Below are 27,082 nucleotides of genomic sequence, written 5' to 3' on the forward strand. Positions count from 1 at the left end.
CAGCACACACAAAGTGCTGGAGGAGCTCAGCAGTGTCTGTGGAAAAGAGAAAACGGCCGATGGGGGGGCAGAACCCTTCATCAGGACTGGAAAAGAATGAGAAATCAGACTAAGCAGGTGGGGGGGGTTAAGAACCACAAGGTGATGGTGAAACTAGCAGGGGGAGGGGTGAAGTAGCGAGTTAGGAAGTCGATTGGTGAAAGAGATAACAGGCTGGAGAAGGGGAAATCTGATAGGAGAGGACAGAAGGCCGTGGAAGGAAGGGAAGAGGGAGGAGTACCAGAGGGAGGTGATGGGCAGGTGAGGAGAAAAGGTGAGGGAGGGAAACGGGGATGGGAAATGGTGAAGGAGAGGGAGTGAGGCAATATTGGATGGAGAAATCAATGCTCATGCCATCAGGTTGGAGACTGTCCAGACGGAATAGGGTGTTGTTCCTCCAACCTGAGTATGGCCTCATCCTGCATCTGCAGATCTTCTCTTCTCTGTGTTCTTTGATAATGAATTTACTTTGAACTGCTGCTGGGAATCAGAAGTGCTGGCAGCTTTTTCTCTCTCTCTTTCTCTCCCCTTCTCTCTCTTGTCCTCCTTCACTGTCATTCTCTCCCTCTCTCTCATTATTTGTCTTACAAACTTCCATTTTGTGTCACACATTTCAAAATGTACTAAGGCAAATTTAACCAAATTTAAAATACAATAAGTTTTTGTCACAATTTCCAGGGTGCTCATTCTTAATAAACATGATTATTAATGATGGAGATACTTGAGAGTTAAGGTGAAATTGTTATCTATTGCCAATCAAAATCTCAAATTTAGTTATAGCCAAATATAATTAACCATATATACAGTTCACTCCTGTAGCTAATGAGGTGCTCACTGCGTGTATGTTCGTGTTCATCAAGGTTTGACGTGTTGTGCATTCAGAGGTGCTCTTCTATAGATCACACATGGTGATTTGAGTTACTGTCACTTTCCTGTCAGCTTGAACCAGTCTGGCAGTTCTCCTCTCACCTCTCATTAACAAGGCATTTTCATCCACAGAACTGTCCAATTTTTGTTTTTTACGCTACTCTCTGTAAACTGTGACAATCCCAGGAGACACTCAAACCACCCCATCTGGCACCAATAATCATCCCATGGTCAAAGTCACTTAGTTCACATTTCTTCCCCATTCTGATGTTTGGCCTGAACAACAACTGAACCTCTCGACCATGTCTGCATGCTTTTATGCATTAAGTTGCTGCTGCATGATTGGCTGATTAGATATTTCCATTAACAAGCAGGTGTACCTAATAAAGTGGCCACTGAGTGTATATTGTTGATTGACCATAATCATCTCTAAAGCAAATTATATTGTTATTTATTTTCAGCCACAGAAGTTGTTGGATGCAGGTACAGAAGATTTGCAATAGTCGTAACCCAAGCAGTTTTCTCCTTGGGTGCAATGCTACTTCCTGGTTTTGCCTACATGATCAAATCCTGGAAAGGAATCCACATGGCCGTTACTGTCCCCAACTTTGTCTTGCTGCTTTACTGCTGGTAATTGTAATTTACTGCAAACTCTCTCCATCACTGAATGATGCACGAGGGCTGTGGTGTTGATTGATTTTACAAACTCAACCTTTTTCACTTTTAGCCTAATCCCTGAGTCTCCTCGGTGGCTGTTATCCTGCAAGAGAACCAAGGAAGCGTTGAAAGTTGCCCAGGAGATGGCAGAGCAGAATGGAAAGTGTCTCCCGACCATCTACAAAGAGGTAATGAACTTAAGGCAAGGAATGCGGGAAAACCACGGTAGAAGCTTAAATGCCCCACTACATAGAACACAAACTCAACATTGGTTCAAACTTTTGTAAAGCATGGATGTGCCAAATTTGAATTTTGAATTTTTTGTCTTTTGTCAAAGCTCCCTTCTAGAAAGCACTATAGGGCTATTAAAACAAAAACTTCACGTCATCTTAAAAGTTTCTTCCACATGTAAGTTGATCAGATCAACTATTCCAGTTAACCCCCACACTCTCTATATATTACCTCAGTCATTGTAAGCACTCTAAACCATTTTTCATAAAGCTGTTTACATTTTAAATACATGCTGGCATTTAATGAATTTATGCACATTTTATTCCAAGTCCACACTTTGTCCTCTAACTTTATTTTTATATAACTCTTTGATCTTTATAATTGTTGAATGTTGTTTTTTTGTTCCATGTTGTACCCTGACCAACACACCACAGCAAAATTCCTAATACCTATAAATGTATGTGGTGAATAAAGTTGATCCTTGGTGAGGTAACATGGGATTAAATAGAAATAAACATTAATATCATAGCTTTTCAATTAACAATTATTATGATAATGATAAACTGGGATATATAGAACACAGAACAAACAACATCACATCACACTACAGGCTCTTCGATCCATGCTATTGTGTTAATCTTTTAATGTAACCCAAGATCAACCTAACCCTTCCCTCCTATGTAAGCATCATTATCAAATATACGGTTGTTGACCTTGAATATCTTGAGGGTAATTCTTGTGCTGCTGCAGCATAAACGAGGCAGTGACAGTATTGACATTAGCCGCACCATCCTCAAACCCTTTCCAAATGTATGACAAGGTGACCCTCCCACTAGAACTAATTGTGAGTCTCACAACTACCAGCTCACTGAAGCTAGCAATGTTGTTACAATCCTCATTCCCATGTGGCTGATACTGACTCAAGATCCCACCTTCCAAAAATGTGCAGCTGCAATGGGGTAAAGGGGTAGCCATTAGTGAGACCTTTAACATTCAGACATGCCTGGCACTTGTCCTTACTGTGGCCTCTTTTGGATTGTGTGCCATGAAAGGTTCTGCAGATGCTGAAAATGCAGAGTAACAGACACACCAAAAGCTGGAAGAACTCCACAGGTCAGGCAGCATCTGTGGAGAGGAGTGATCAGTTGACATTACAGGCTACGTCTGGAAAGCGGGAGGGAGGAAGCCAGAATAAGGGAGAAGGGTGAGGGAGTGGTGCAAGCTGGTATGTGGTAGGTGAAACTAGCTGAGGGAGAGGGAGTGGTGAGAAGCTAGCAGGTGATAGATGGATGAGGTAAAGGGCTGAGGATCTAATAGAAGAGTAGAGTAGACAATGGGAGAAAAGGAAGGAGGAGGGCCAACCAGAGGGAGGTGATGGCCAAATGAGGAGAAGAGAAGGGGTTAGAGTGGAGGCAGAACAGGGAATGGAAAATTACTGGAAGTTAGAAAAATCAAAGTTCATGCCATTGGGTTGGAGGCTACTCAGAAGGAGTATGAGGTCTTGCTCCTCCAATCTGACTCATCATGATGGTAGAGGAGGTCATGGACCAACATGCCAGAATGGGAATGCGGTCTCATGTTTGGCTGCCTTAGTACGAGGGTTCGCGGCAAGTATGGAATCTCTCTTCCAGTAACATGGCTCACCTGTGTCTTCCAGATGATAATGGTGGAGAACAGCCCTGAAGAGGTGAAGAACCCTTCCTTCCTGGACTTGTTTAGGACACCACAGATGAGAAGACATGCGCTAATTTTAATGTACTCCTGGTAGGTTTAAAAAACTGGGTTCTGTTAGTCAGAGGGAAACTCGATGTACAGCCTACTGTGTCCGCATTGAGCTTTTCACTCATCTACACCAGTCCCATGTGGGACCATGTCCTTTCATGCCTGGCCTATGTAAGTGTCCGTTATAGTGATTCCATCTGATTTCACTTCCTCCCCAGCAGCATGTTCCAGTTGTCAACAACTTTAGGTAAGAAATCCTACCACTCAGCTTAAACTCCCTCCTCTCACCTTTAACCTATGCCCCTTTGTTTTTGCATTTGAACATAATAGGTACAATAGCTTATTTGGGGGTGGAAAGGCAATGTTTAAGATTCATGATTGTTCAATATGATTTCCAGTACACAAGTGTAAAGGTGAACAAAATCTGGATCTGATGCACCACGAGGGTCCACATGGAAGGTTAGTTAGGAAGGTTCAATCGTTATTACTGGATCAGTATTAATACTGAAGTAGTAAAATGGATTCAACAGTGGCTGGATGGGAGCTGCCAGAGAGTAGTGGTGGATAACTGTTTGTCAGGTTGGAGGCCGGTGACTAGCGGTGTGCCTCAGGGATCTGTACTGGGTCCAATGTTGCTTGTCATATACATTAATGATCTGGATGATGGGGTGGTAAATTGGATTAGTAAGTATGCAGATGATACTAAGATAGGTAGTGTTGTGGAATATGAAGTAGGTTTTCAAAGCTTGTAGAGAGATTTGGGCCAGTTAGAAGAGTGGGCTGAAAGATGGCAGATGGAGTTTAATGCTGATAAGTGTGAGGTGCTACATTTTGGTAGGACTAATCAAAATAGGACATACATTTTAAATGGTAGGGCATTGAAGAATGCAGTAGAACAGAGTGATCTAGGAATAATGGTGCATAGTTCCCTGAAGGTGGAATCTCATGTGGATAGGGTGGTGAAGAAAGCTTTTGGTATGTTGGCCTTTATAAATCAGAGCTTTGAGTATAGGAGTTGGGATGTAATGTTAAAATTGTACAAGGCATTGATGAGGCCAAATTTGGAGTATTGTGTACAGTTCTGGTCACCGAATTATAGGAAAGATGTCAACAAAATAGAGAAAGTACAGAGGAGATTTACTAGAATGTTACCTGGGTTTCAGCACCTAAGTTACAGAGAAAGGTTAAACAAGTTAGGTCTTTATTCTTTGGAGTATAAAAGGTTGAGGGCGGACTTGATAAAGGCATTTAAAATTATTATGGGGATAGATTGAGTTGACGTGGATAGGCTTTTTCCATTGAGAGATTCAAACAAGAGGACATGAGTTGAGAGTTAAGGGGCAAAAGTTTAAGGGTAACACAAAGGGGAACTTCTTTACTCAGAGAGTGGCAGCTGTGTGGAATGAGCTTCCTGTAGAAATGGTGGAGGCAGGTTCGGTATTGTCATTTTAAAAGAAATTGGTTAGGTATATGGACAGGAAAGGAATGGAGGGTTATGGGCTGAGTGCAGGTAGGTGGGACTAGGTGAGAGTAAGCGGACTAGAAGGGCCGAGATGACCTGCTTCCATGCTGTAATTGTTATATGGTTATATAACACAGGCAGTGGGTAGAGGGGAACAGATAGGCATTATTTGCTTGGATTTCCAGAAGGCATTCGATAAGGTGCCACATAAAACACTTACCCATAAGATAAGGATGCCACATAAAAGAGTTGGGGTGATGTATTAGCATGGTAGAGAATTGGTTAACCAATAGAAAGCAGAGAGTCGGGATACGTGGGTGTTACTCTGGTTGGCTATCAGTGGTGAGCAGTGTGCTGCAGAGGGTCATTGCTGGCCCCACAGCAGTTCACGATATACATTAACAATCTGGAAGAGGGGACCGAGTGTAGAGTACTGTATCTAAGTTTGCTGATGACACTAAATTGAGTGGAAAAGCAAATTGTACAGAAGATATAGAGACTCTGCAGAGGGATATAGAAAGGTTAAGTGAGTGGGCAAGGGTCTGGCAGATGGATTACAATGTTGATAAATGCGAGGTCGTCTACTTTGAAAAGAAAAATGGAAGAGCAGATTATTATTTAAATGGCGAAAGATTGCAGCATGCTGCTGTGCAGAAGGATTTGGGAGTGCTTGTGCATGAATCACAAAAGGTTGGTTTGCAGGTGCAGCAGGCTATCAAGAAGGCAAATGGAATGTTGGCCTTCGTTGCTAGAGGGATTGAATTTAAGAGCAGGAGGTCATGCTGCAATTGCACAGGGTACTGGTGAGGCTGCATCTCAAGTACTGTGCGCAGTTCTGGGCTCATTACTTGAGGAAGGATATACTGGCTTTGGAGGCGGTGCAGAGAAACATACAAAGTTTTGAAAGGGATGGATAAGATAGAAGCAGGAAAATTGTTTCCACTGGTAGGTGAGACTAGAACTAGGGGGCATAGCATCAAGATTCAGGAGAGTAGATTTAGGATGAAGATGAGGAGGAACTGCTTTTCCCAGAGAGTGGTGAATCTGTGGAATTCTCTGCCCAGGGAAGCCGTGGAGGGAAGCAGTAAATATTTTTAAGAAAAGGTTAGATTGATTAGCTACTTGTCTAAATGGATTTATAAAAAGAAAATCATGTTTGAGAAATAGTTTGGAATTTTTTGAGGATTTAACCAGCAGGATAGTTAAGGACAAACCAATTGATGTCAACTTGGACATAGAGACAACACACACAAAATGCTGGTGGAACACAGCAGGCCAGGCAGCATCTATAAGGAGAAGCACTGTTGACGTTTTGGGCTGAGACCCTTCATGAGTCCTGACGAAGGGTCTCGGCCCGAAACGTCGACAGTGTTTCTCCTTATAGATGCTGCCTGGTCTGCTGTGTTCCACCAGCATTTTGTGTGTGTTGTTTGAATTTCCAGCATCTGCAGATTTCCTCGTGTTTGGACGTAGAGAAGGCTTTTTGTAATGGAGTCACAGAAGAGGTTAGCGTGCATTGCGCTGATAGTGATATAGTGGTATGAATGGAAGATTGGTTCATGAAGGAAGCAACAGACAGGTTAAAGTCATAGAGCTGTACAGCACAGAAAGAGGCCTTTTAACTCATCTAGACTGTTCCAAACTATTACTCTGCTTAGTCCCATTGACCTGCACCTGGACCACCATACCCCGACCATTCATGTATTTACCCAAACTTCTCTCAAACACTGAAATTCAACCATTTCTGTGAGCAGCTCGTTCCACACTTGCACCACCCTCTGGGTGAGGAAGTTCCCCCCCCCTTATGTTTCTCTTAAACATTTTACCTTCCACCCTTAGCCTATGACCTCCAGTTCTTGTCTCACCCAATCTCAGGGGAAAAAAAGGTTGCCTACTTTTATCCTGTCCATACTCTTCATAATTTTATATCCTCTATCAAAATTCCCCTCATTCTCCTGCACTAAAGTCCTAACCAATTCAACCTTTCCCCATCCCTGTGGATTCCCCATCTCTGTAGGCTTTTATTGTAATTGGGTGCTGCCTAATGGACTGAGTGGGCTGAATGGCCTTGCTTTGTGCAGCATGGCTTTGAATTGAGTTTGTATTTGAGCACAGGCTGGATGTGGAGTGAATAATGAAGTGCAGGATGTTCCAAGTGTCAGCCGAGCACCACAAGTACCAGAGCTTCACAGGGGAGTCTGCTGTAACAGTGTCTTTGTTCCTCTTTCACAATGCTCAGGTTCACAAGCAGCGTGGTGTACATGGGGCTTATCTTACGCCTGGGGTTCCAGGGCAGTGAGAGTTACAGTGATATCTTCGTAGCTGGGGCAGTGGAACTGCCAGCGACAATGCTCGGCTTTCTGGTTGTGCACCGCGTGGGCCGGCGCTGTCCTTTCGTGGCCTCCAGCGTCCTGGCCGCAGCCTTCTGCCTGATAGCAGCATGCATTTCTGGAGGTAGGCACATTGCTGTAGACAGGCAGCCTGCAATATTGAGCTGCTGAGTGTAATGTTCAGGGCTGAGGCATTTCTCTCACACACTGTCCTCTCTATTGAGCATCTTTTCACCATGTCTTATGAAAACAATTAACTCTGTGTGGATCAATCATAAGTACATCTATTTTACTTGCAACAATGGAAGACTAGCACTGGCACAAGAACTGGTGATGGCTTCGATAAAACCGACAATATAATCTCTCCTTTATACACACCTATAGCGACTGTGTGTCAGTTCAAGGACAGGATGCATTCTGTTTGTCTGATTAATTAGTGAACTTGGCATTCTTCCAGTAACCAAATCCGCCTGCCTTTCTGCAGTTTGTCAAGGACTCAGGCTTCATCAGCGTATTGTTGCATGAACACTGTTAGCAAAGCCCTGTGGTATGGTATAGGTTCCATTTTGTGACAGACAAAAATGCTATTTTGTTACTACAAGTAAAGTACATTTCCATATCTCTCAATTTTTCTCTCCTCATTGTCTCTCTGTCTTCACTCCCTGTCCTCACACTCTCTCTCTTTCCTCTCTCCCCCCTCCTCAAGCCTCTGACCCCACCACAGAAGGCACACTGCTGTCTGGCTGGCATGGGGAGTGTGCAGTGCCTTGGCTAGATGCCAACAGCTGTGTTGAGTTGCTGAGTTACCTCTTTGGGCAGGTGTTGCCAATAGGCAAAGGCACTCATAAGTGAATTCTGGCTTTTACAATGCAATCAGATGTCATCAGGGAAAACATTTGGAGGGTGATGATCGGTCCAGGAAATGGCCGAGCCAAGAAACACTGAAAATGTGGGAAATTGGGGACAGGACACAAAATGCTGGAGGAATTCAGTAGGACAGGCAGTATCAGTGGAGTTGAAGTTTTGGGTTCTTCTGGGGTCGATAGTTGGTATAAAGAGATAGAGGGTTGGGGTGGAGCAAGAGCTGGTGGGTGATGGGCAGATCCATGTAAGAGGGGAAGTACCAAAGGGCTGAAGAAGATGGAACCTGATAGGAGAGTGGACCAGGGAATAAAGGGAGGAACTTGTAGCTGGAGGAGGGAAGTGAAATTGTGTGATGGATGCCAGTGAGTTAAGGGAAAAAGTGTGAAATTCCACCCCCTCCCAGACATAACAGGGACAGGGTTCCCCTTGTTCTCACCTACCACCCCGTGAGGCTCTGCATGCAGCACGTCATTCTCCACAACTTCTGCCATCTCCAACGGGAATCCCACCACCAGGTGTATCCTCCTCTCCTTTGCCCCTCTCCACTTTCCCCAGAGATGTCAGTCTCCGTGCGTGACAATTGAATGCAGGCATTCCTTAAATATTCAATTCTTCATGCCCGAAGCATGATTACCAATTAGCATGGCCATCCTGAACCTTAAAGGACCGTGCCAGCTATCTGTATTCTGAGGAATTGGTGTCTAAATCCTGGAAGCTGGCATGGTTGAGAGTGTCTCATAACAGGACCCCTTCCCTTACGGCCGACTCTGATGGCCTTCGCTACTCAGAGGGATGACAATGGTAAATGTGGATGAGAACCAGATCCAAGTTGTCTCTTTCAGCCACCCAGCGCCTCTCCTCCTGTCCAAATCCTTCCCAGTCCGCGAGGAATTGCCAAACACCTTCAACAGTACGTGAGTCCAAGAGTCTTCTATCTGTGAAGACCTATTCCCCTTTGATGGGGATGGGTGGCAGCTGGGCTGATGGTAGGGGGGCTAATGGGCTGGTGTTTAGGGGCGGGTCAGACAGGCTTTAATTTAGAGACGAGAAAGGTGGGATTGATCTTTAGGGTCTTGGGGACTGCCTCAGGACTTTGAAGTGTCCAATGAACTTGGGCGCCAACTTTTTAGGTTCCAGTCGGAGAGGCAAATCATGAGTGGACAGTCAGACTTGTTGCCCAGGCTGTAAAGTAGGTCCCTGACTTTTCCTTCGATTCACCTTGGTCTCCACTTTCTGGTCATCCAAATCTCTCCTGCCCAAATGCATTTCTCCTTGCAGTGTTAGATGAGATCTTTGGCCACAGGCACCCCAACCTTGGTCTCTTGTTCTGGAAGAAGAGGTGGAGAATAACCAAACTGCTGCTCTTGTGCTGAATTCTATAAGGAGTTGTGTGTGACCTCTGATCACATCAAAGTTTCACACCACTCATCAGGACTTTCCAAGGCCAGGCATCTTAGCATATGTACTTAATCTTGGTTGATCTGCTCCATCTGGCTGTTGGACTTCAGGTTTAAATCCAGAAGAAAGGCTTCTTGTAGCTCCTATCTGCTTACAGAGAGCCTTCCAGAAACGTGATGTGACTTGTGCACCACGATCCGAGATAACGTCCTCTGGGAATCCGAGGATCTTGAAGACCTGATCCAGGGGAATTTTGTTCACCTCCGCCGCAGTTGGTAGCTTCTCCAAGTCGATGAACTTGCAGGCTTTCAAAAACTGGTCAACAATGTTCATAATGACCGACTTCCTCTTGGATGGCAGGAGACCGGTGACAAAGTCCATGGAGATATGTGTCCAAGGTCTTCCTTGAGGATAGGTACGGGACTCCCTATTCTGGGCACAGACCTTCAATGCCGAACCTCTTTCATCATTCCGGGCCACCAATATCTCCTCCTGATAAACTCAAGGGTACTGCCAATCCCAGGGTGTGCTGTCATTCTCAATGAATGTCCTCACCGGAATACCCGGGACTGGATGGAACTTGGGATGAACAGCCAACTCGGAGGACTTTTCTTAGGAATCTCCCTTTGTGCTTGGGCCACGTGAACTAGAGAGTTGATTCCCCAGTGAATTGGCGCTGCCTCCCTGGCTTAGGGCAAAATGGTGGTAGGCTGTTCCTCTTGTTCCAGTCATACTGACGAGAAAGGGCATCTGGTTTCTGGCTCTTTGACCCCAGTCGCGAGGTCAGGGTGAATTCAAAGAGGTTAAAGTACAAAGGCCACCTGCTCTGCCTGGCCTCCTGAATATAAGCCAGGTTCTTGTGGTCAAAAAGGTCTTTGGCCCCATCTAGCCAGTGATGGCATTCCTCCAAAGCCAATTTAACCACAAGAAGCTCCCGATTCCCGATGTCGTGTTCCTCTCTGCTGGGGTCGGCCACGTGGAGAAGAGTGCACACGGGTGCAGTTTACTGTCCAAAGGTTATCGTTGAGATAAGAGGGCACCCATTCCGATATCTGAGGCATCCAGCTCCACAATGAAGGGAAGATCCAGTTCAGAGAAACCAAGATGGGAGCTGTTGTGAACTGCAGTTTAAACTCTGCAAAAGCAGCCAGTAGTCCAGACAAAAGTGTCCGTGGATTTCTTAGCGCCGTCAGCAGAGCTGCCACCAAGCTGAAGTTCCCGATGAACTTCCGGTAGAAGTTTGCAAGCCCCAGGAATCGCTGGACTTCTTTGATACTGGATGGTGGTGGCCAGTCTCTGACTGCCTGGGGCATGGTAGTGTCCATCTTGAGATTGCTACTGGAGATGATGAAAACTAAAAAATGAAACAGTCATCACATGAAACTCTGACTTCTCCAACTTGACTTAAAGTCCATGGTCTAGAAGTATCTTTAAAATGTCCCTGACGTGAGCAAATGCTCCTCCATGGACTTCCGGAAGATCTGGGCATTGTCCATATAGATGAAGGCATTCTAATGGCTAGAGCGTGCGCAAGGCCAAAGGGCGTAACCAGGGACTTGCAGTGCCCTGTCAGTGTATTGAATGGAGTCTTCCACTCACCGGCTTCCCTGACACGGACCAGATAGTATGCATTCCGTAGGACTAGTTTTGTGAGCACCCTTCCCTCTTGCAGCATCTCAAAAGCCATACCCATAAGAGGAAGGGGGTAGCAAATCTTGATCATTTTGTGGTTTAATCCCCTATAATCAATGCTCGGCCGCAGACTACCATCTTTCTTTTGTACAAAGAAGCCGCCTGCACTGGCGGGTATGTTGGAAGGCCGAGTGAAGCCTTGGCAAGTGCTTCCTTTATATACCCCTCCATTGTGCTTGCTTCTGGGTCTGAGAGCGCGTACAGTCGACCCCGCGGGCAACAAGTACTGGGCAGCAGATCTACAGCACAGAAGGTGGGTTCGGTGTGGTGGAAGATTCGAGGCCTTTCTCTTGATAAAGACCTCCTCCAAGTCCTTATAGATGGAAGGGATTTTGACCAGATTGGGTGTTGCTAGCTCCTCCAGACCTTCTCAGGACAACTCCTGAGGCTTCTTGGTGGCAGAGGTGATTGAACAGGCCTGAGAGTCCTCTCCCTAAGCTCCCAAAGTTCATTCGTAGAAAGAGTGGCCAAACCAGAGTCCAAATCCCTATCAGGCAATGGCAGTGAGGCATTATAGAGGCTTCCTACCTCCTCCCCCACCCCTGAGGATCAGTACACAGGAGTCTCTCCCTTCGAGACCTGGAGGCTGGATTCCTTAAGCTCAGTGGCAAGTCTACCAGACTGTTCGGGCATCTCCTTGGGCCTCTGCTGAACTAGAGGTTCTCTCTCTCTAGTTCCTGCGGCACTCACACAGTCCCACTGGCCACTCTTGATGGCAGTACTAGATCTCCAGGAGGTCTCAGGCTCTCTCGTACTGAAGGTTGTCCCCTTATTGGGCATTGGTCTCTGGGGTGTCTGGGTGTCAGAACACCATTCTGTAAACACACCCTCTCACAATGACTGGAAGCAAGCAGTGATTCTCCCCTCCCTCCAGTCCACACATGGGTTATGCTGGGACAGCCAAGGGTACTTGGGGATCAGGGGTACGAGTGGAGAGTCAATAATGACTTCCACATGATCCCCTACCCTCATCTGCAAAACCACAGTCTGTTGCTGGACCTACCAGATTCTAGCGGGCAGCCGTCCAAAACAGTTGCGGACAGTCTGGCTCAACCCTCGCAGTGGTATGTCGAGCTGCGGGTGGTTCCTAAATGCAGAAATTTACCCGCTGCCTTAGAGTCCGTAAAAGCCGTCATTCACCTGCCTCAAAGTTCTTACCCCATGCCTTCAGCACGAAACCAGAATCCGTGGGATCGGGCGTAGTGGCTGCTACCGTCACAGTCCTCGACACTGGATGGACTTAGCAGTTCTCCAGGTGGCTGCAGCTTCGGACGTTTGACCTGCAGGTGATTTGCTTCCTCACAGTGAAAGGGGCAACCGTGACTAAACGCGGGGTCCTCTCATCGGGTGCAACCAGCCTGAATGGGGATCTTGAACCGGCGAAGGGGCGGTCGTGGTCTGAGGTTGGGGAGTGGAACTGTGATGTGTAGGGGCCAGGCCTGGACCGGGTCTTTTCAACCTCCCGAAGTCCCACTTACGCTCTGCTGGACAATTATCGAGACAGATGGACTGGTCGATGAGAACCATTCTGCTGGCTCTCCACTCTGCTGGCTCTCCACTCTGCTGGCTCTCCCAAGGTGAGGGCATCCTTCAATTTATCTCAGAGTCTAATACAGTGTGACCAAGGCCTCCCAGTTCCATGCACTCTCCTGGGCCAAGGTCCGAAATTTGTCTTGTAGTTGGCCGCTGACCATATCCCCCCTGTCAAATCTTCATCAGGTGGTCTGAGACTGGCTCCAATGGGGTGATTAAACACCTCCCTCGTGAATTCCTCCAAACCTGAGCAAATTTCTGACCTACGTTCCTATTGCAAAGTGGCCCAGGCCAGGGCTCGTTCTGTCAAACAAGGGATAATGAAGGCCATCTCCCCATGTTCCGATGGGGAGCAGGGTGGCTGGGCTTCGGATGAGGAATCTGCAGCAAGAATCCGGGTCACCGTCGGATCTCTCCAGGATTGGAAGATGGACTGGCTCTGCTGAGTGTCACCTGAGTGACACTGGCTCCCTCCCTGCAATAGGTGGCACACGGCAGCTGGGAGGTCACTCTTCTCCAGGCTCTGCCTTAAAATCTTCTTGTTGTGGCTGGCCTTGCTGACGAAAGGCTCGTTGGTTCCGCATTGGCTCAGTTGTACTGTGTCGAGAGTCCCTGACGAGGATGGCTTCGATCCAAAGGCTGGATTATCCAAAGTGAGGACCGAGACAGGGTCTCAAACTGGATCGAGAACTGAGCACAAAACAGACATGAGACCAAATCACTACAAGGGCTTATGAACCTCATTTCAGGTGTTCCTTAAATAGTCAATTCTTGGCACCCAAAACCAAGTAGCAGGATCGTCCTGAACCCCTAAAGGGCCCCTGCCAGTAGTACTCCGGGGAATTAGAGCATCTAAATCCTGGAATCTGGCGCAGTTGGGAACGTCTTACAACACCGTGATTGCCTTGACCTCTCATCCTTCCCCACCAATCCCTCTCCGGGCACTTATCTCTGCAACCATGCAAAGTGCTACACCTGCCTTCCTCACCACCAGTTGGGCTCCACACAGCCCTTCCGGGTGAGTCAGTGCTTCACATGTCACTTATTGTACCCAGTGTGGCCTCCTCTACACTGAGACTTGATGCAGACTGGAAGTTTACTTTGCTAGCATCTTTGCCCTTTCTGCCCAGCCGCTGAACTCACAGAGGGATGCTGCCTGCAGTGATAGGTAGGCCTCAGTAGCTGGCTAATTGTGTCATCTGCACTACGCTTCCTCTGGCTGGTGTCCCGAGCGAGAGAGAAGAAGTGTCTGTCCCGGTAATCTCCTCCCCCTGCTTTCTCTCAAAGGGAGACAAGTTTCTCAGCTGTGACTCCCTTCCCTGACCAAGCTGTGCTGAGAAGCATTTCAGCGGAGGCCTCTCTGTCTGTAAAACCACTGGTGCTGTTAAAACTATGGACAGCTACAAGTCTAAAGCAGCAACCAATCTGAAATAATGTCATGGGGAATAGGGACCCACGTCCAGCATTGTATCAGAATCTGCGATGGGACCTCTGTTTTACCTCAGCAGTCTCATTCCATTGTTTTCCTGCCAAAGATCTCGTAGGGCTGGAATATTTTCAATTCTAAATCAAAAATTGGCTGCTGAATTCTCCAAGAAGAAACGTTGGATACTCAGCTGATCAGTCAGCATCTGTAGGGGAGAGAGAAACAGAGCTTCTCTCTGAGATTCGTTGTTGAAGGGTCATTAGGATGAAACGGTGACTGTTGCTCCCACCACAGATGCTGCCTGACCTGCTGAGTCATTTTTCCCAGCATTTTTGATTATTATTTCAGATTTACAACTTCTGGAGATTTTCCTTCATTTCTCATCAATGTTGGAGGCGGCCACCACATGGATCCATTGAACTGCAGTAAATACTGGGCACTGGAAAAGAAATGGGGACGTGAGAGGAGAGGTCACCACTTTACTGAGTGCAGGCATTATTCACCTTGGACCCCACCACATCAGGTAGAATAAGTAATCATGGTGGTAGGTGGAGGGCACACAATGATGGGGGATCTCAGCAGGTCAGGTAGCGCCAGTGGAGAGGAATAAACAATTGACATTTCGGGCTGAGACCTTTCTTCAGGACTGGAAAGGAATGGGGGGGGGGATGAAGTCAGAATAGGAAAGTGGGGTTTAGGGGAAGGAGTACTAGCTGGCAGGTGATAGGTAAAGTGGGAAGGTAGTGGGAAGAAGTAAGAAGCTGGGAGGTGATAGGTGGAAGAGATAAAGGCCTGAAGAAGGAGGAATCTGATAGGAGAGGACAGTGGACCATGGGAGAAAGGGAAGGAAGAGGGGGATCAGAGGGAGAACAAGTTCAAGTGCATAAATACATACTCAGGGAATAAATGTCATGAAAATTAACTCCTTGCAGCAGCAGCTCAGCACATCACAAACAAGAGTTAATATAAACTTAATTTTACATTAATTATACATAATTTACTTGTGCAAAATATAGTGACACTTGTGCGAATTGTGAGAGAGAAAGAAATATAGTTTGATACAGTAAACCTAGATATGATATGTTCAAGGTGAGTCACCATCGGCTAAGCTCAAAACCGAGCAGGTTGGAGAAGGGATCGGGTTACAGCTGGAACATGTCGTCACATGTTTCCCCCTAAGCCATGTGATTAATGCCTGTCGAACAGGAAATGTAAATCTGAGTGTGATGCACCATCAATAACTCTTGGAGACGGGAGTCGAACGATAGGCTTTTATTAGCTGCAAGAGACCACCACACAACATCCTGGAGACTGAGGGGGGAGCAGTGCCTCCAACCGCCTTTATACCGGGGTCTGTGGGAGGAGCCACAGGAGCAGTCAGCGGAGGGGGGGAGGGCGTGTCCAGACAGGTATACATAGTTTACCACAGAGTGGAACAGAGAACATGGAGCATTAAAACACAGTACAGGCCATTTATTCTACTCAAAGATCAATCTCACCCTTCCCTCCTACACAGCCTCCATTTTTCTATCATCCATGTGCCTGTCTAAGAGTTTCTTAAACGTCCCTAATGTATCTGCCTCGACCACCACTCGTGATGATGTGTTCCACACACTCACCACTCTCGGAGATGACAGCTCTCTGAAAGTCGGCCACCTTTGGGCATTCTATTCGTCACCCACTCGAGGGGTGAGCTCTCAACGTCAGGCTGGGTTTGTTATTTGTGGGTAGTCAGTCTTATTACTGATCAAGTACTGTGGAGTAAATTTTGCCTTTTTGCTTGTGTTTTACTCCCCTTGAAGAAATGCACAGGCTCAAGACCGCCGTCACCACGCTGGCCAGATTTGGAATAACGATCTCACTCAGCATACTCTTCCTCATGACCAACGAGCTGTACCCTACATCTGTCAGGTAATGAAGAGAAGCTTGCCATGATCTTGAGTCACCCGAGGAGTCAGATACAGGCCCTTCAGCCCACCAAGTTCAACCTAACTATCAGTCATTCATTTGCACTAACCCTCCACTAATAGGAAGACCAAAACACATAGGATCAGAATGAGGCCATCCAGCCCCATCGAGTTTGCTCTGACATTCAATCATGGCTGACTTTTTGTCCCTTTCAACCATATTCTCCTGTCTTCTCCCTGTAACCTTTGACGCCATTATTAATCAATAACCTATCGACTTCTGCTTTAAATATACCCAATGATTTTAGCTCACACAGTTGCCTGCGGCAATGAATTCCTCAGATTCATCACCCTCTGGCTAAAATAATCCCTCCTCATCTCTGTTCTATTCTGAGGCTGTCCCCTCTGGTCCTCGGCTCTCCCGCTATTGGAAACATCCTCTCCACATCCACTCTACATAGGCCTTTCAATACTCAAGGAGATCCCACCTAATTCTTCTGAAGTCCAGCGTGTTCAGACCCAGGGCCATCGTGTGCTTCTCATACGTTAACCCTTTCATTTCCGGGATCATTCTCAAGAATCTCATCCGGACTCTCTCCAATGCCAGCACATCCTTTTTTAGATAAGAGGCTGAATATTGTTCACAACGCTCCTAGTGCAGGCTAACTAATAGAGCCTCAGCATTACTTCCTTCATTTTATATTCTAAACCTCTCGAAATTAACATTAGCATTAATTTGTCTTCCTTACTGTCAACAGTGCTAACAATACACTTGCCTTCTTTACTAAATATCCCATTATTTTTACTCATCAAATCTACACCTCACTGCACACTGGGGGCACCTCCTACACTGGACAAATAAACCACCAGCCCAGGGAGGACACCTGAGCCCCCAGGGAAACCCACACAGAACATGCAGCACCAGAGGTCAGGGACTCTGATCCTGTGAGGTAGTGGCTCCACCAGCTGCATTACTGGCGCACTCCAAAGGCTGGGTGATTCCTAGGATGACTGTGTTACTACCAGGGACTCGGCACTGACGTTGCTGCCGTGGATCACCGTCTCCACAGTGGTGACCAGAGCATTCGTTCCACTCCCTATCTGTTCCCCACTGGGTCTGTGAGAAGACCCTCCTCATTCCCTGCATCAGTGTTCCCTCAGTTTTTTAAACAAAGACCAGCTTTTTAAACAATTAGCATAATTTACCACATGTACATGGAGACATACAGTGAACTGAAACACTTCTGTGTCAAATCAAATCAGCCAGAATTGCCTCAAGTGTTGCCACGCCCCTGGCGCCAACACAGCGTGCCCACGACTCATTAACCCTAAAGTGTGCGCCTTTTGGAGCGTGAGAGGAAACCGGTGCGGCCGGAGGAAACCCAGGAGGTTGGGGGGAGAACGTACAAACTCAAAGTAAATTTATTACCCAATTATCTATATGTCACTATAGAATCAATGAGAAACTAAGTGTAGTGCACATCTTTATATGAGATCCCCTTTAAACATTTCCTTTATGGGATTTGGATTTGCATGTAAGTTTGTCTTGGGTCTAACTGCACTGTGTTTTCTGCATATGAATGAAGAAAGCAGAAACAAGATGGAGGAGCCCAGTGGGTCAGGCTCTGAGTGCTGATCTTACAGATACTGATGTAGAACATGGCACTAACTGCTAAACTAACAACCCGCCCTGGTTACTCGCCCTGCAGCCAATCGAAACCTTTCTTCCCATTGGCTGTCTCATAACCTGAGCAGCTAACAGGCCCAGGTCCAACTCCTCACCTGCACTGGTGATGCACCATCAATAACTCACTCTGAGATGTAAAGCGAGATATCGACTTTTATTGACTGAAGAAGGAACCAGCAGTGAGTGACCATCATACTACATCCTGGAGAATGAGGCAGAGGATTAGACCTCGATCACCTTTATACAGGGGCCTGAGGGAGGAGCCACAGGAGCAGTCAGAAGGGGGCGTGTCCAGACAGGCACATAGTTCACCACAACTGGGAATTAATGGGAAGAGAACATCAGGGTTTCAAAGAGAAACCAGTCAATGCCACATGAGGCGGTTGAATGTAACCTGTGTAGTCACACAACAACATGCTGCTGAAGGAACTCAGCATTTGTGGAGGGAAATGGACAATTGGTGATTCGGTCAGAGTCCCTTCATCCTGAGGAGAGATGGTCACTGGATAGAAAATGGAAGCAGCAATAGTCTGGTTATTTAGAGTTGGAGGCTGTGATGACCCAGGGAGTGGGTTGGGGTCTTAACTGTTCAATTCAATATCAATGATTCCAATGAGGGGAGGCTGGGTAATACAGAGGTTAGCATTACGCTTTACCTCACCAGCAACCAGAGTTCAATTCCTGTCACTCTCTGTTTGTACTGTGACTGTGTAGGTTTCCTCCAGGTGCTCTGGTTTCCTCCCACAGTCCAAAGACGTAGGGGTTAGTAAATTGATTGGTGTAATAGGATGGGGTGATCTCATTGGGCTGGAAGGGCCTGTTCCCGTGCTGTATCTCTAAGTTTAAAATAATAATAAAGTACAGTATGTCCAAATCTGCTGGTGATCAAACGTGAGGGGGATGTGGAGAGGAGTCAGGAGGAAATGAACAAGCCAAGTGAATGGGAACTGGCGTGGTAAAAATGTAATGTCATCCACATTGTGATAAGAAGAGGGGAATGTAGGTGACAAGAGGTGGGGTGACAAAGGGCAGAAGTTGATGGAGTCTGATAGGAGAGGGGGAGCATGGAATGAGGTGAGAGAGGGCAGATGGGAACAGTGGGGAGAGGACACTAAGTGAGAGAAGTGACGGCAGGCAGAGTGGGTGGGGGTGAGGGGCTTGAAAGTGACCTGGGATAGTCAGAGGAGAAGTTTGGTGTCGGAGGAGCTCGGCAAGGCCACAGTTTGAGACAGCTGTGAAAAGCAAGGACGGAGGAAAGTTTTGAACAATACACGCTCAACACGGGCAAACGGGACGAGCTCACGAGGATATCTTGGTTGGCACGGCCCAGATGGGCTGAAAGGCCTGTTTCCATGTAGTATGATTTTATAACGGTATGACTCTATTTGCTTTGAAACACTAATTTACTGATATGTCTTTTTAATAAAAACTGTCCAGCATATACCGTAACTGAACTGATGCCTGGCGTTACACATCTCATTCCCCTGAGCTTCTCCTTCTCTCCCTTCCTTTTTCTCTCCTGTCTCCTGCTTCCTCGGGCTTCTCTTGCTGCCCCTATTCCCTCTCCCTCTCCCTCTCTCTCTGGTTTGGTGTCTCCTCCCCACCAGCAATGGGAGTGGCAGTTTCTGATCGGATCATTATTTCCCTTCAACGACTGGAACAGGAGTATGGGAGCCTCGGCGTGCCTGTCCATGAGCGATGTGGGTGGGATTGCAGCCCCCTTTATCCTCTACACCTTAACGACTGTGTGGACCGAACTCCCTCTTGTGATTTTTGGTGAGTTTTCAGAAGCAATCGAAGGAACAGATAAGCATCTTATCGACTTGTTGGAGAGTGGTACAGACTTGAAGTTCAAAGTAAATTTATTTTTGAAGTACACAGATGTTACCATATACTATCTTAAGATTTGTTTTTTGCAGGCACTTAAAAGGAAATGAACAAATACAATAAATTTATGAAAAAGCTATAAATTATAAAAACTGACAAATAACCAAAGTGTAAAAGAAGACAAATAATAAAAATTAAATAAATAGTACTTCATTGAGCAACGGAGGATGAGAGGTGACCTGATAGAGGTGTTCAAGATGATGAGAGGCATTGATCGTGTGGATAGTCAGAGGCTTTTTCCCAGGGCTGAAATGGCTGGTACGAGAGGACACAGGTTTAAGGTGCTTGGAAGTAGGTACAGAGGCGATGTCAGGGTAAGTTTTTTTTACACAGAGAGTAGTGAGTGCTTGGAATGGGCTGCCGGTGGCAGTGGTGGAGGTGGATACGAGAGGGTCTTTTAAGAGACTCCTGGATGGCTACATGGAGCACAAGAAAAGTAGAGGCTATGGGTAACCCCAGGTAATTTCCAAGGTAAGGACATGTTCAGCACAGCATTGTGGGCGGAAGGGCCGGTATTGTGCTGTAGGTTTTCTATGTTTCTAGTACCGTGTTGTAGAGTCCTTGAAAGTGAGTGTGAGGTTTGTGGAACCAGTGCAGTGTTGAGGTGAGTGAACCTGTTGGTTGTAGGGTGATAACATTCCTAAACTTGCTGGTGTAGGACCTAAGGCTCCTGTAAGGTAGCGAGGGAAAAGATGAATTACGGCCATTTTATTTCTCAGGCCAGAATCCCAAGCACTGAGGTCACAGTTGGTGTGACTGGCTTGGACATCCCACACCAGACTCACTGCTAGTCAAGCCAAATGTATTGTACAAGTATGGTGAAGTAGAGGACAGATGGAAAACTTGCGTACAGCAGCGAGGGGGGAAAAGTGTGCAAAACAAAACATTAGTGCAAAAACTCCCCACAACGTGAGACAGATCGGTGGCAGTGGATCATGTTGTTTCATCGCTGAGGAAAGGTTGTGCAGGTCAGTTCGAGAACCTGATGGCTGAATCTGGCGGCCTGGAACTTTGGGCTTCTCTACCTCCTACCCGATGGTAGGAACGGGAAGAGGGCATAATGTGGATTGTGGAGATCCTTGACGTCAGGCGTTGCCTCGTTGAGGCATTGCCTTTTGTCGATGCACAGGGAGAGATGTTATTGGTGCCCTCCTAGCCCCCCTGAAGAAGTGCAGGGAACCTCTGGGCCCAGCTCTACACAGAGTGTGGATGGCACCGTGAACACACAGCGGCTCTCTGTAAGAGGCAGAGTGAGGGAACCACCTCCAGCCCACTCACCCAATCCCTCAGTCACTTCCAGACCTTCCCGTGGAAGTCTGCAGGTCCCACATTGGACTCATCAGTCACCTCACAGCCTACAGAGCAGACTAAGTACAACGAGTTATCCTCGGTCCAAGAAGGTAGTCATAAAGTCACACAATGCAGAAACAGGCCCTTTCCACACAGTGTCATTGCTGTCTGCTTTGTCCACATACACCAAACCCATAGTCTGCATTAGGACCATATCCATCAGTGCATTTGCCTATTTAAGTAACTACCTCAATGCCTTTGCACAATACACTCAATGACTCGGCCTCCTCAGCTGCCTGTGACTACAAATTCCACAGATTCACCACTCTCTAGCTAAATAAATTCCTCCTCATCTCCTATTCCGAGGATGTGTCCTCTGGTCATAGATTCCCCTACCATAGTAAACATCCTCGCCACATCCACTTTATTTAGGCATTTCAACATTCAATAGGTTTCAGTGCCGTCCCCACTCATTCTTCTGAATTCAGGCCTAGAGGCCTAGGGCCATCAGACTCCTCTCATATGACAAGCTGTTTAATCCATTGTTGTGAGCCTCCTTTGAACCCTCTCCGGTTTCAGCATATCAGCATATAGCAGCCCAAAGCTGCTCACAATACTCCAAGTGAGCCCTGCCAGTTCTTTATAAAGTATCAACATTACATCCTTGCTTTTATATTTTAGTCCTTTCAAATTGAATACTAACCTTGCATTTGCCTTCCTCACCACCTTTGCAACTATTATTTTTTGGATTTTCTCTCCATTTAGAAAATAGTCTATGCTTTTATTTCTTCTCCCAACACTGTATTCCACCTGCCACTTCTTTGCCCATTCCCCTAATCTGTGTAATCCTTCTGTAACCTCTCTGCTTCCTCAACGCTACCTGCCCCTCCACCTACCTTTGTATCATCTGCAAACTTGTCCACAAAGCCGTCAATTCCGCCATCCAAATCACTGACATAACATGAAAAGAATCGGTCCGAACATAGACCCGTGTGGAACACCACTAGTCACCAGCATCCAATTAGAAAAGGCTCCGTTTATTGCCACTCCTGCCCATCTGTCAATGCTCAGTCCATGTTTGAACCTCTGCTGTAATACCACGGAGCCCTAACTTGCTAAGCAGTCTCATGTGTAGCACGTTGTCAAAGGCCTTCTGAAAATCAAACTACATGACATTCTCTGTTTCTCCTTTGTCTGTCACGTTTGCTATTTCTTCAAAGAGTTTCAACAGATAGTAGGGCAAGATTTTCCCTTGAAACCATGCTGACTTTGGCTTATTTTATCACGTGCCTCCAAGTACCCCGAAACCACATCCTTAATAATCGACTCCATCATCTTCCCAACCACTGAGGTCAGACTAACAGCACATTATTTCCTTTCTTCCACCTCTCTCCCTTCTTGAAGAGTGGAGTGACATTTGCAATTTTTCATTTCTTTGGAATAATGCCAGAATCTAATTCTTGAAAGATGCCTCCACAATCTCTGCAGCCACCTCATTCAGAACCTGGGGATGTAGACCATCTGAGCCAGGTGACTTATCTACCTCCAGACTATCCTGTTTCCCAAGCACCTTCTCCCTAGATACTCTTCTGCCCCTGACACTCTTGACCTTCCGGCATTCGGCTAGTGTCTTCCACAGTGAACTCAGAATACGTATTCAGTTCATCCATCATTTCCTTGTCCCCATTACTACCCCTCCAGCATCATTTTCCAGCTGTCCAACATCTACTCTCACCTCTCTTTTACTCTTTATCTCTGAAGAAACATTTTGTATCCTCTTCAATATTATTAGCTAGCTTACCTTCATATTCTATCTATGCCTTCTTTATGACTTTTTAGTTGCCTTCAGTTGGTTTTTAAAAGCTTCCCAAGCCTCAGACTTTCCACTGATTTGTGCTGAAGTATATGCTCTTTCTTTGGCTTTTATGTCAGCAACGGTTGCATCATCCCACCTTTAGAATACAGTACTTCTTCTTTGGGATGTTTCTATCCTGCACCTTCCAAACTGCTTCCAGAAATTCCAGCCATTGTTGCACTGCCATCATCCCTGATTGTGTTCCCTGCCAATCAATTCTGGCCAGCTTTTCTCTCATACTTCCCTTCACTTCACTGTAACACTTATATCTGACTTCAGCTTCTCCTTCTCAAGTGGCAGGGTTTTATTACTGTGTAATAAAATCCTATCATATTATAATCTCTGCTTCCTAAGAGCTCCTTTACCTTAAACTCTCTAACAATTTTGGTTCATTTCACAACACCCAAACCAGAATATCTGATCTCTTATTGGGCTCAACCATGAACTGCTCTGAAAAGCCATCTTGTAGGCATTCTACAAATTCCCCCTCTAAGGATCCAGCTTCAACCTGATTTTCCCAATCTCCATGCATATTGAAATCCTCCATGACTATTGTAGCATTTCTCTTTTGACATGCAATTTCTAACTTTGTAGACTACGTCTTTGCTATTGTTTGTGGGTCCCATCAGGGTCTTTTTACCCTTGCAGTTGCTTAGTTCTACCCACAACAATTCTACTCCTTCTGATCCTATGTCACCTCTTTCTCACGATTTGAATTGTATTTTTACCCACAGAGCCACCCCACCCCCTCTGCCTACCTGCCTGCCCTTTTGATTCAAAGTCTGTCCTTGGACGTTAAACTCCCAGCCATAGTCTTCTTTCAGCCATGATTCAGTGATGTCCACAACGTCATACATGCCGATCTGTAACTGTGCTACAAGATCATCTATCTTGTTCCATGTACTGACTGTGTGCATTCAAATATAAAATCTTCAGTCCTGCATTCACCCTTTTCGATTTTGTCCGCCTTTTACATTGCAGCTCATCCTGTTGACTGTAATTTTGACTTATCAGTAGCCTCTCCCTGCTAGCAATCTCACTACACACTGCCTCTGTTTGTAAACCAACTGCCCCATCCTCAGCCCCATCACTCTGGTTCCCATGCCCGGGCCAGATTAGTTTTAACCCTTCCAAACAGCTCTAACGTACCTGCCCACAACGATATCTTTCCCACTCAGGCTCAGGTGTAATCTGTACCTTTTGTAAAGGCCGTACCTTCCCAGAATAGATCACAATGATCCAGAAATCTGAACCCCTGCCCCCTGCACCAGTTCCTCAGCGACACATTCACCTACCAAATCATCCTCTTCTTACCCTCACTGGTGCGTGGCACAGGCAGCAATCCAGAGATTACTACCCTGGAGGTCCCACTTTTCAGCTCCCTAAAATCTCTCTTCAGGACCTCCTTGCCTTTCCTACCTATGTCATTGGTGCCAATATGTACCAAGGCTTTTGGCTGCTCACCCTCCCCCTTTAGAATGCCATGAACCTGATCCGAGACATCCCTGACCCTGGCACCTGGGAGGCAACATACCATCTGGGTGTCTCTATCGTGCCCACAGAATCTCGTCTCTATTCATCTGACTATGGATCTCCTATCACCACTGCAGTCCTCTTCACCACTCTTCTCTTCTAGGCCACCCCACCATACTTAGTGCCAGAGACCCAGTCGTGTGGCTCTCCCTGGTAGGCCATCCCCTCAATAATCTCCAAAGCAGTATACTATTATTGTGGGGAATGGCCACAGGGATACTCTGCACTGGCTGTCCATTTCTCTTCCTTCTCCTGTCAGTCACACGGTCACTTGCCTCCTGCAATGTAGGGGTGCTACCCCCCAGTAGCTCCTATCTATCACTTCCTCAGTCTCCCGTATGAGCTGCAGCTCCAGTTCCTTAACATGTTCTCTCAGAATCAGGTTTATTATCACTGGCATGTGATGTGCAATTTGTCAACTTAGCAGCAGCAGTTCAATGCAATACATAATCTAGAAGAAAAAAAAACTGAATAAAATAATAATAAATAAGTAAATAAATAAATTACAATAGACGTATATTGAATAGATTAAAAATCATGCAAAAAACAAAAATACTATATAATAAAAAATTGAGGTAGTGTCCAAGGGTTCAATGTCCATTTAGGAATCGGATGGCAGAGGGGAAGAAACTGTTCCTGAATCGCTGAGAGTGTGCCTTCAGGCTTCTGTACCTCCTTCCTGATGGTAACAGTGAGAAAAGGGCATGTCCTGGGTGCTGGAGGTCCTTAATAATTGATGCTGCCTTTCTGAGACACTGCTCCTTGAAGATGTCCTGGGTACTTTGTAGGCTAGTACCCAAGATGGAGCCGATTAAATTTACAACCCTCTGCAGCTTCTTTCGGTCCTGTGCAGTAGCCTCCCTCCCCCCCAACACCCTATACTAGACTATGATGCAGCCTAGAATGCTCTCCACGGTACATCTATAGAAGCTTTTGAGTGTATTTGTTGACACCAAATCTCTTCAAACTCCTAATGAAATATGGCCACTGTCTTGCCTTTTTTATAACTGTATCGATATTTTGGGTCCAGGTTAGGTCCTCAGGGATCTTTGACACCCAGGAACTTGAAATGCTCACTCTCTCCACTTCTGCAGCTCATCCGGTGCAGATACGGCTACCTGGGAGTCTGGAGGTCTGTCAGAATCCTCACATCCCACACACAGAACAAAACACAGCCCCTGTGCCCTATCAGGTGAGGATTGAAGAATATAATGAGGAGGAAGAAACTTACCAGATACTTACCTCATCCACGGCTGATCTTACCGAAGCATGATGAGGCAAAGCCACTCCAACACTACCCACTCACGCAATGACGCCTCCAGCAGTCCAGCTCACTGGAGTGAAGATATTCATTACAGCTGCAGAAATCTCTGGTCAAAACATATCTGAACCACTTCTCCGTCCCACAATGCAATGTCCATAGCCTCCCTACTGGCAACTTGAGGCTAGATACAGGAACAGCACCTTATATTCCTTCTTGCTAATCTCTCCAACCTGAAGAAATAAACATCACGTTCTCTCAGTTCTGGTATCCACTTCCCTCTGTTTCCACCTTATCCCAGCAGATCCACTCCAGATCAGAAAGGATAAGGGCTGTGATATGAGTTCTCTGTGAGGTTTGACTACATCCTGCACTGAGTGAATGTTCATGGTCATCCACGTGTTGTACATTCTGACAGGCTCTTCTGCACACTACTGTTGTAACTCGTGTTTATTTGAGTTGATTGGCTGATTAGATTTTTGCATTAGTGGGCAGGTGTTCAGGTGTACCTAATTAAGTGGCCACTGAGAGTATATCAGGTTTGCATACTTTGGAATGTGAAAAGCCTTCGGATCTGCCTGAGACTTTTGCTAATTTGGAAAGATCAGCCGGGGTAAATTAAGCGATCCTCTCTGAATGCCTTGTGTGGGATGGCACCCTTGGAAACAGAGCCAGGAGAAAACAGGAAGGAATTGCACTCTGATCAATTAAAGGATTCCACGATAACTGACAAGGATCAAGGATCAACTTTATTCACATTTCCATGTATTAGGAATTTGCTGTGATGTGTTGGTCAGGGCACAACATGCAACAAAAAACAACACTCAATGATTATAAAGAAAAAGATTTATGTAAAAATAAAGTTAGAGGGTAAATTATGGATATAGAATAAAATGTGCATAAATTAATAAATACCAGCATGTATTTACAAATGCATTATAAAGTGCAGTGATGGGGGTTGGGGTGGGTAACTGGAATAGTTGATCAGATTAACTGCCTGGTGAAAGAAACTTTTAAGATGGTGTGAAGTTTTTATTTTAATAGCTCTATAGTGCTTTCTGGAAAGGAGCTTTTGGAAAAGTCAGTTTGCTGGGTGAGTAGAGTCCACACTGGTTTTTCCTGCCTGCATCTTTGCCTTGTCCGGCAGTGATACCACAATGCAGTCAGTGACCTTTCCTGCTGACCTGACAGTTCACCGTAGTTTTCGTATATTGTGAGAGGATGTTGCACAAATCAGGCAGTGATGTGAAGATGCTCGCTATGATGGCAGCGAAGAACTGCAGCAGTATGCTCCGGGGAAGATGGAATTTTACCAATTGCTGTAAGACTCTGCATTTATCCCTAGACTAATGGTGCTGTGGACTATTGGTTTGAAACAATTGACTAACTTACTGAGTTGTTTCAGAAAATAAACAGGAGTCGACCACATTGACCATTGTTC

The 27,082-nt window shown here is 46.1% G+C and overlaps 1 protein-coding gene across 1 annotated transcript in view; it reads left to right on the top strand.

The window, feature by feature from the left end:
- LOC132403130 (solute carrier family 22 member 3-like) overlaps window positions 1-27,082 on the top strand; it is a 45,026-nt gene that overhangs the window by 16,518 nt on the left and 1,426 nt on the right. Inside the window, exons 4-9 of the mRNA XM_059986431.1 lie at window positions 1,368-1,536; window positions 1,634-1,751; window positions 3,452-3,558; window positions 7,218-7,432; window positions 16,024-16,132; window positions 19,479-19,591. Coding sequence (XP_059842414.1) covers window positions 1,368-1,536; window positions 1,634-1,751; window positions 3,452-3,558; window positions 7,218-7,432; window positions 16,024-16,132; window positions 19,479-19,591 — 831 coding nt within the window. The remainder of the gene's footprint in view (window positions 1-1,367; window positions 1,537-1,633; window positions 1,752-3,451; window positions 3,559-7,217; window positions 7,433-16,023; window positions 16,133-19,478; window positions 19,592-27,082) is intronic.

This window comes from Hypanus sabinus, chromosome 12 (genome assembly GCF_030144855.1).
Source record: "Hypanus sabinus isolate sHypSab1 chromosome 12, sHypSab1.hap1, whole genome shotgun sequence".
In the NCBI taxonomy this organism is placed as follows: Eukaryota; Metazoa; Chordata; class Chondrichthyes; order Myliobatiformes; family Dasyatidae; genus Hypanus; species Hypanus sabinus.